Raw genomic sequence first — 10,556 nt, 5'->3', positions numbered from 1 at the left:
AATTCACACAGAGACACACACAGAGACACATACACACACACTCAGGAGTAACATCATGGCTTGGCTTTGCGGAGTATATGCGTGAACCCTTTTATCCCTCTGTAACAAACACTATTATCTATTTCGTTATTGAAATGATTTCCAGTGCTAGTCAGCTGGAGCAGTCAGGGAAATAACATTTCTTTAATAGAAAGACAGTGATCTAGAATTGATAAGAGAAGTTGTTTTTCTCCTTAGTTTTTTACCCCTACACCTAAAACCATTTTAATCAACACTTCCAGTGTCAGAGCAAGGGAGGGCAAGATTTTTCAGAAAACATTAGACATAGGATGGCAATACATCCTGATTCAGATTCTCACCCTCAGTATCAAAAAATAATCAGTGAGAAAGACAGTAAATGGCTTCTTTGGAATCAGTTAAAACCAAATAACAAATTTACAACTCAATGTTTGTAAAGATATACATGCATGAATACATGAAACGCGCAAAAAGAATTTACTATTCAATCTCAGATACACAAATATACTTAAGAAAGAGAAGTTTTATTAGGGCAATTTCACTTTATTTTTCCATACAGCAAAGTCAACTACTGCAGTAATAATAAAATAAGCATAAAACAAATTGCAGCCCAAGACAAAAATACATAATTTTAAGCAACTACAAGCAAAAAGTAAGTTGTGATTACATAATAGTAAAACCAAGCACATTTGTCCTTTCAGCAGATGAAAGTGGTAGGGTTGCTGATAAGTGCAACATTATTAACCAGCTGGAGTGAAGGCTGGATACATTAATTCATTAAACAAGTGCCCATGATCACATTTTGCTTTTTTGAGTGCTTCTGAGTTGAAAATTAAAACTGTGAAATTTGAACTGTGTTTTTTTTCACCTGCTGAAAGAACGGGATCCTACAGCAATTAAAAAACAATCACATAACAACTATAGCTACGGTGTGCTGTTTGGTTTGCCTGTTTATGGTTTAAATTTTGTGAAAGTCAATACTTGTTTTGAAGATTTTTTTTTGTGAACAATAAACCACTGAAATTGGCAGAAACTGATTTGAATAATATATGTCCTTAGTATAGTTCTTTCTCTCTTTTTGTTGTTGAAGTTTTTAACATGCAGTAGTTTTGAAAAATGTAAGGAATATTTGATCCATGATTTCACCTTAATGGTCGAAGTACCTGCTATTTTTGGTAATGATCTTCAGGCAGATTTGGCCCAATGGAGTTTTTGTCAGTCATGAGATTTTGAAAGGATGGCATATCTTTCCAGCTGAAAAAATCCTGGCAAACTACAAGCTGTCCACAAAAAAGCAAAGCAACATGTTTGAAAGGGTATGGAGTGCTAACTCTGTGCCACTTTTGCAAGCAATTTTGCTCAGTCTGTCATTTTATTAGCCTTAACAAAACTCCTTGTAATTATAGACGTTTTTATTCAAAATAAGATCTTACTATTATACAGGTTTCTCTCTTTTGACTATATACAGAAGTGCAAAAAGTCAACCTTCTCTCTAGACGTCCCAACATGCTAAATTGCAGCATAATCAACCCTCAAGAGTTTGCACACACGCTATAATTCTCATTACGTAAACTTTGAGTATTTGGATTATCAACAAAAAGTCCCTTGTTCTATTTATTGATTATGCAGCTTATTTATAACAAGGCCTGATATTCAGGGATTTCAAAAATATTAAACAATACTTTAACATTTGAAATGGATACAGTAGAAAATAAATTTTATTCTAATATCTAGGATCTAGATCTTCTTATAATAACTAATTACAAACAAAATAAATCATCAAAATATTACTCAATTGTCTGCCAGGATTGTTGCGATAGCAACAACTTAACTTCTTACTTAGCAATGATTATATATTTATAAGATATCCATATAAAAGATCTTTGTTCTTTTAATGAAAACTAGACAAGAACTAACAATGACTGACATTCTTACACTGTAATATTAAATCAGTAAAATATAAATCATTTAGTTAACAATACGAATATTCATATGACACTACATGTAATTCAAAACTGATTATGTTATGAAGGAAAAACTACTTTAATTTTTTTTTGTATTTTGAAAAATTCATCAGTAAAATCTAATAAAACAATAGTCTATAAACTGAAATGGTATTCAATTGTTAATAGAAAATGAAAATCTAATAAATGTAGGAAATGAAAAACTACATTTTAACAAGAAAAATAAGTAATATTCTATAATGTAACTAACTACAATAACATGTGAAGTCACCATTACTTTCTTAACACGATTGAAATTACATTGGTATGGGTTCCAACCCGTAATGTAATAATCTAAGGCTTTAATAGATGTACAGTACAATCAGTAAAATCAACACATCAGTCTTATATTAGAAAGCATCTCTCTCAAGCATAAAAACTTGCAGTAAACTTGGAAGTATGGAAAGTTCTATAACTGAACTTTCACTTCTCCCATTCCATACTATATCTACCAGTGACCTGGCCCCTACTTCAGCAATTTTTAGAACTGCTGAATAGAGCAAAAATATCCTTTACTAGCTGCAACATCCAAACCTCAAAAAAAGGAATTCCTTTGGATGAATCCATTCTTAAAAACTGAATGCACATCTATTTTTTTTTTAAATTTTGTAAAAGGCTTTCTAAGGCTATAAGCAGTTAATCTGAACAAAACAAAACAAAAAAAATCACATATAAAAGTCACCCATGTACTTAACCCACCCAATTACTAGGTTAATTAAACATTTCCCATTTTCATATTTTGGTTTATCATGCATCTGATGACAGTGCTGCTTTCTTCTTTGTTTAGAGTCACTATTTTGAATGTGACTATGATGAAGCATTTAAGCAAACGTGAAACCATTTTTGCAAAGCATTTATAGTCTTTTGACTTTTGACAGAGGCTATAAATAGAAGCAAAATAATTTCCTCAAACATTTTGTTATCGTGTCTCAGAAATGGCATATCCCTTTTGAATAACATGTTATACAGTATAGTATGCATAAATATTACACTACAATGCATTAAAATAATTTTATATATATCTATTTTATATATCTCCAGTATGTGTGAGTTTATCTGTATTGAGAGAGTTTGTGTTGTGCTGTCTATTGTTACTGTAGAGTTAAATTGGCCATTTCTGAGACAGCTTTGGTTTCAAAACAAAAAAAAGAATGGTGCCCTTTGACTGATTAGTACTAGCAAATAAGCAACAAAATGTGGCTCTGAAAACAATAACACTGAAGAAATAATACTCTAATTTGATGTACAGTCTATGGCACTTCATGAGAATCCTTAGCAACATGGTACTTAAAGCCATGATGTGCTTTAAAATATACACAGTTGTGGTTTTGCTTGGCACATTCATCTCTGTCAGATCCCTCCCTCACCACATCTTACAATCTATTACATTAAAAATATTACTCTTAAACAAAAATGACTGTGCATGCACGCTCTCATCTATAATGGCAATTTTAAATACAAGGTGCACCTTTGTTATTTGTAAACCTTGAAAGAAATAAACTTATTTAAAAAAAATTATATCTTGGTCTACAGACGTACCAATACATAATAGAATCATGGTTACACCATAGTCTGTCTTTTCAAGATGGCATGAATATATAGGAAACTAATTAGGTATGCACATTTTAATGCATAACTCTGTGCTAGAAAAGAAAGACGATGTTGTTCTTTTAGACAGGAATATCACCTCAGCACAAATATCAATTAAATGTACAAAGTGTATAGGCAACAGTGTGCAGTGGATTTCCATGTTTTCTTTTCTTCTGGTTAACATGCAATATGTGGATGTCTTGTGGCTGAGGGATTTTTGTGTGTGTTGCTTGACGGTATATACAATATGGCTAATGACCTTGTCCTTTACTCTAACCAAGCACACTGTCCTTTCCTCTTTAGTATGATCTACAAAGGAAAAAGAGATAATCTTTGTTAAAACATAATATCTAAACGCAGTTTCCAACATATATTTAATATGAAATTTGTCTTTCTTGATTAAACAGTGTATTTACAGGCATGTTATTGTATCTTCCTGTAGAAACAAAAACCACTTCACAAGTGCAAATGGATCTAAATTTGTCTACCATCTCTAAGTGAATGAAATGACATATATAGTTTAATAAAATTGTAGACTCTGTTGAAAAATTTCCTAATGCTAAGCTAAACATGTAAAATACATTTGCAGAATCAAGGGGCACAATATAGTTGAGCTCTTTTTTAACACCATTGTTGTGGGGCAGAATTTAAACTTACTTTACTTCTTTTTTAAAGTTTAATAGGTTTCAGGAGTAAAGATTTGGCCTACAAATCCATGCATAAGTTTTATTAAAGAAGATTTGGTCTATTTGGGTGCTTGACTAGCATAGCATATGTTTAAAAAAAAAAGAGTGATGCTTTGAGTGACTGTTTTGGATAATTCAAAGTTTGTGGGGGTATTTTTTCTCCTAAAGCCAAGAAAAGTTAAAAAAATCATTCTTTATGAATTAAGAAACAATTCCTCACGAATTAAATTTTAATAGATATTATGAAGTACTTGTGAATAGTTACAGTTTTTACATGAAATTTGTTCTCATCAAGGAATCTTTACATATTAAAAGTATGCTTTAGAATACAACTTTGAAAATAAAAGAAATCACCATTTTGCTGATGCAAAAACCAGTTTAAATGTTACAACTTCTAAAGAAAATGAACACTCACTTGTTAAATAAAAAGAACATTAAGACCTTGAGCTTCAAAACAGTCAAACACATTGGTTTGCTAATTATTGATGAACTTATGGTCATTTGATATTATTTTTTTCAAGCTGGATTTTTGCTAAGAAATAGAAAATAGTTACATATATACATACCAAACACACCCAATTCATGATAAGAGCTTGAAACAGATTTTTTTTAACATATGAAAAGGAAAACTCCTTTCCCAAACCTGCACACTACAAAGTAATGTGCTTATTCTAGAAATGTGGCGGCTGTTCCAAATCATGAACCTTTGTATCAGAACTGCTTTGAGAGAGCTTATAAAATAGACAAAAATCAATTTCAACAATTTAATTCATGATCACAGCATGACTTTGGTAGTACTTTTCAAATTGAGTCTATCATTTCTTTCTTACATGGCTCTCAGATTCTGCCCATCCTCCTCTCTTCCATAGGCTCTGCCATTGTCCGGCTCTTGACATGGATTACTATCACAAGGGTCTCTGAACTTGCTCTCTGCCACCAATGTCTCCTGACTTGGCACACTGTTCTTTCTTCTGTAAGGCCCTTACTCCACCCTTCTCTATAGAACGACACCTTCATTGTCCAAATTTACTTTTTTTCTGACTCTGTTGGGAAGAATTGCTTCTTCATCTTTGCACCAAGAGAAACTTCTTTAGACCTCTCTTAATATACTATCCTGAATATATTTTACACTTACAGTTTTATCTTATTGTCTATTTTTATCTGACATGGTAAATAACATAAAATAGCACCAAAAACTCATTTGTAAATATGTTAATAAACACATAGACGAATGAAAACAGAGCAACAAAAAAAGATCAATCATCTTATTTACCAGTTTCAGTTTTAAATGTCATGGTTCTTTCTAAATATATATGTAAAAGTATCCAACATGCATCTGAGCGCATGTTATAACTTGAATGCATGCATATTGGATAAAACATATTCCCCAAAGATGAAAAGTGGGCACTTTTGCAAGTTTTTAAGACAATGTTTCTGAAGGCAAAACATAAGACTTTTAAACTATTTTTTGAGCAATGGCAACATTTTCAGAATTCTATGATCCCAAAGGTAACTATTTTGAAGTACCTAATATTCATTTGGATATGCAGATTTATGTGTGCACACAGGTGTAAGTGCATATATGTGGGTATTTATGTAAAGTCAGACTCATTACATTCTAATGACCCTGTGTATGGTGATACATGGAATGAGGTGAGTACATATTCTCATTTGAGATTCAGTCAAAGAATAAAAAAATAAAATAAATGACGATCTATGAAAGGGGTCAGCCAAACTATTGCCTATGAGTCAAATCTCATCTACTGTTTATTTTTGTAAATAAAGTTTTATTAGAACACAGCCACACTCATTTGTTTACATATTATCTCTGACTGCTTTCATGCTACAATGGCAGAGTTGAGTAGTTGCTCAGAAACCATATGGCCCACACAGCCAAAAATATTTGACCTTATAAGAAAAAGTTTACTAATCCCCGATCTACACCTTCTAATGACTCTTCAGGCATATTTTTTCCTCATGCTTGTGTTTATTTCTAATATGAAATAAAAAACATTATTTTTCCCTCAGTATTTTGTATATTCAAGTGATATTAACATATTTATTACAAATTTGCCTGACTTTCCTCATAACCATTTAAGATAAAAAAGTGAGCGGTATATAAATATTTTCTCAGAGATTTTGTAAAATTTTAAGTGTACTACACAACTGTTATCTTAAAAAATAACACCATGAATATAAAACTATATATTACATAATGAACTTACTGTTTAGTGATGAAAATTCTACATCTGGGTAACATACTTGTGGCTAGTCAGATGTTCGGCAGATATTATGGGTATCTAGCAAATAAAAAATTATTTAATGAATGATCCATGCAAGCAAGCCAACAACCAAGAGATGAAAACATCTTAATATTAAAATTTTAAAGAAAAGTGAAATTCAGCTGTGAGGTGATAGTCCTTATCTGGTCAACGTAACAGTAAGTTAATATAAACTTAAATGCCAAATTAGCAACTAATTTTTAAAAAATCTTCATGTTAAATACTATTCTATAAATGCTACCGGTTTTTAGGAAGTAAGAGAAGTAAAACTACCAAAAATTCATGCAGAGCAGTAATCGAAAGAAGCCCTTTTTGTTGGCCTACACACGCACACACACACACCCTTGTGGTTTCAGTTACTTAGTAATAATCCAGAAATCAGAGTAGGAAATGTCTTGGCTATTTTTGTACAACCATATTTCTAACATTTACATTCAAATTAGGGTGTCTAACACTTTTTTCCAAATTAAAAATACCAAGTACGAATTATAAAGCAGTAATTCAAAAGAACTATTAAGAGTATAAGTTTACATCAGAACATATTTCTGAATCCTGATGGCTCCTTTTATTGTATTTCAATGGGCAATAGAATTAGAGAACTTGAGAAAAAATACAATAACAAACCAATAGAAGTGAATTATTTCCATAGTCCCGAAAGTCAAGAACTTTAAATTTATAGTTTAATTCTTTTCCACCCCCAAATTAATGGCTGCTAACCTGAGAGGGGTAGCACCAAACATTGAGACCATCAGAGGACTGAGAGCACAGGTTCTACAACTAGTGATCCATTTCCTGGTTGTGTGACCTTCAGAAAGCAACTAATTACTCCACACTTAAGTTCCTTCTGCAAAATGACACTAATCCCATTTCAGTAAGGTTTATGGGAGAATAATGAAATCACATACAGGAAGGCATTTTTTTGTTGTTTCAATTTAGAAATCCTGGACTAATTCAACATATTACAATCCACAGTCTGACGTGTATATTAATATGTCCCTATTTTATTTGCAGTTCTCAGCTGACATTTTTATACAATTTTACAGCATTGGCAAATGGCACGAAAATGTGCTCCAAGCATAATGAAGCTTCTCATACCATTTTTCCTGCTGCTGCAGGACAGGATGTTGCACCCAACAGTGTAGAAGCATCAAGGATGGGGCTGTCGAAACATACCAAGGACCTTCAACACCAATCGATGCAGATGAAGGGCCAGCTATAAACTTCTGCATGCATGCAGGCTGCATTTTGTGGCATCAGCTATTTCCAGCATTGCTAATGTACTGTAGGCATATACATATGTATGTATATGTAGATATAATATATGTGTGTATATATATATCCATTCCCTTTTCTTTCTTTTGGTTGTAAAATAGTATGAAGACCCAAGATTATGCATGAAATGGTCACAGCACAATGCAAAAAGTAAAGTGTCCCCTACAACCCAGGTGGCCAAGGACATGTTGAAATTTGCTTTGCTATAGTTCTGCTTACACCAGCAATTCTACAGTCATACATGGTACACACTGGAAAGTTCAGCATCATTGATCTGCACATAAATGGACTGCATTGAATCCATTATGATATTTCTACCAAAGATCACTTACTAACATGCCACATATGCACAATCTAGTATTCTTGTAAATGAGTCTGATGTGTTAGCATAAATCAAGGGCTATTTTGACAAGCTTCTTAAAAACTAATGACTCTTTGCCAAGAAATGTTGAAGCTTTAAAATAAATCCATTTTGGCATTCTGATTTTGAAAGTTTTTAATGGCTATACTAATAGATGAAAGTTCTTCATCAATAGTACATGATGTATTATAGAAACAAATGTGGCTATTCTTCACAGCAATAACTACAAATTCAGATGTCTCCTAATTGGTCTTCTCTTCCCATGGGGCAACGTGGTGATTCCCATCTGATACTGGTTCTTTTGTGATTCATTTGGCTACATTTAACCTCAGCCTGTGGGTTATCTGAAATGTGGTTTGGCTCTAAATTTTTTTGTACACTATCTACTCTATTGAACTTTGCTTTCATAACAAATATATCTATATATTCAAACCCAATCAATATTTTCTGGAAAATAATTTTAAATGTGATCAGAAAATGCTGGTTGAATCAACGTCAATTTTTAAATTTTAAATAGTTTAAATAATCATTTAGTTTTAAATAGTTACTCTTGTATATCATGAAATTTAAGTCTTCGAAACAGACCCCTTTTACTTAAAAGTATCCTGCACAATTGTTACCCTATAAACTTGTATGGAACACAGAATAACTGTCAATAACCATACTTGATTTCTTTTTTTTCCCCTTCATAAACTTCCAACATTTATGCAGGGTATTTATAAAATAAAAGCACTTGTTTATTTTTTACTTAAAGCACTGACAATAAAACAACAAAAATAATTTATTTTGAATATACAATTTGCTTTTCAAATTAATCAAATTATAATGAATTTATAACAAACTATTTACAAGAGTGGTCATTTGTGGCATATATAATACATTTAAATATTTTTATTTTATTAAGAATTTAGAGAAGACATGAGATATTGTATATATCAAATGTTTTTAATAAAAACATTAAAATTACTTCCATTTTTGATTGGTCAAAATACTTGGATGATCGGTTGAGACTAAATGAGAATTGCTTGTGTAAATATCATTTTAGTAGCTTCAGAAATGGAGCTGCGACAACTTTGGAGCACTTATAAATGGCATAAAAGCATTCTGCTGCTCATCATAGAGAGAATGTGTAGGCCAACAAGAGGTATCTTTGAAACCCCATGCTTATTAAAGCACCCTCGACAGTCCTCACGTACACACAGTTCCCACTGACCTCAATGGGAAATCCACGTGCGTAAGGGCTGTTGGATTGAGCCCTATTAGAGTTGGTTTTTAAGAAACAAAGCTGTAAATTAGCAAACCTGGTTGGCTGTGGCTGTTGCAGCGAAGGGAACACTTGTGGCAGATGTTGTTGCTGCGGACACAGTGGCTGGCGTAGCACCGTGCACCATGGGAACTTTCGGAGGGAAAATCATATAAGCAAACATACAGAAGAGTGTAGCAATATGGAAACCATGGCAACATGGAGGAGATAATTGGGCATGGTATTTATCACAGCAATAAGCCATGTGACAGGACATCATCACCAGCGAGTGACATGCAATCACAGCGCAAAGCAGGACAACATTCCAAGAAGAGAAGGGGAGGGAGGGGGGATGAAAGAGAAAAAAAAGGGGGAAAAAAAGCTTGTTACCATCAAATCAAGAAAATTGACACAAACAGGCTTAATTTGCTAAGTCAAAAACAAGAATTTTATATAGTGTTCATAGACATTCAAAATCTAAGTTAAAATACAAGTATTTATTTAATATATACAGCTGTTTGAATGAAATATTTTTATTTACTATTATAGAAATATACAGTATATTACTTTTATGAGATAGATTTTTTTTTTTACACACCAGAACTCATAGTCCAATCAAAATCCACCAAAGGTGACTAAAGGAAACTGTTGTGTGTAAAGAAAACATTTATGTGAGTCCGTGTCAATTAAATAGAAAATGGCATTTAATTGACAGGTGTTAGTAAAAGGGGAATGGACTTGCCCAATAGATATAAGTTAAACTTAGCAGTGGATTTTGAGGGGCTGTGAGGTGCACCATAGGTTTAAGATAATCAAGAAACAAAGCTGGCACCTACCAACACTTGTAGCGGGTGTCATGCACAATATTGAGCCTGCCCATCATGCATTGCAACAGGAAGGTGGATTTGAAAAGGGAAAAGAATTAAAACATCCCATCACACGTGTAATTAGGAAATTCATTTGAACAAAGAAGAAAAATTGTTATTATGGGAACAGTGGCATGTAACTGTCAGCACAATCAAATCATACAATAGCACAGTGATCAATTAGAACTAGTCTCAAGTGAAGAATAAAAGCCAGTTTAACTGTGTGCTGGTACAC

General features: G+C 32.7%; 1 protein-coding gene across 21 annotated transcripts in view; it reads right to left on the bottom strand.

The window, feature by feature from the left end:
• Positions 1-523: 523 nt before the first annotated feature.
• The window catches only part of MBNL1 (muscleblind like splicing regulator 1), a 192,317-nt gene continuing 182,284 nt past the window's right edge, over positions 524-10,556 (bottom strand). For 14 of the 21 annotated variants that reach the window (XM_045539487.1, XM_045539506.1, XM_045539499.1 and 11 more), the window contains 4 exons: positions 10,292-10,327; positions 9,514-9,608; positions 6,523-6,597; positions 524-3,920 (listed from right to left, as the gene is read on the bottom strand). In XM_045539487.1, coding sequence (XP_045395443.1) covers positions 6,541-6,597; positions 9,514-9,608; positions 10,292-10,327 — 188 coding nt within the window. In that variant the 3' untranslated portion in view covers positions 524-3,920; positions 6,523-6,540. The remainder of the gene's footprint in view (positions 3,921-6,522; positions 6,598-9,513; positions 9,609-10,291; positions 10,328-10,556) is intronic. The other 7 variants (XM_045539489.1, XM_045539493.1, XM_045539495.1 and 4 more) reach the window with 2 other exon arrangements.

Source organism: Lemur catta, chromosome 1 (genome assembly GCF_020740605.2).
Source record: "Lemur catta isolate mLemCat1 chromosome 1, mLemCat1.pri, whole genome shotgun sequence".
In the NCBI taxonomy this organism is placed as follows: domain Eukaryota; kingdom Metazoa; phylum Chordata; class Mammalia; order Primates; family Lemuridae; genus Lemur; species Lemur catta.
This window is presented reverse-complemented; position numbering and strand designations above follow the sequence as displayed.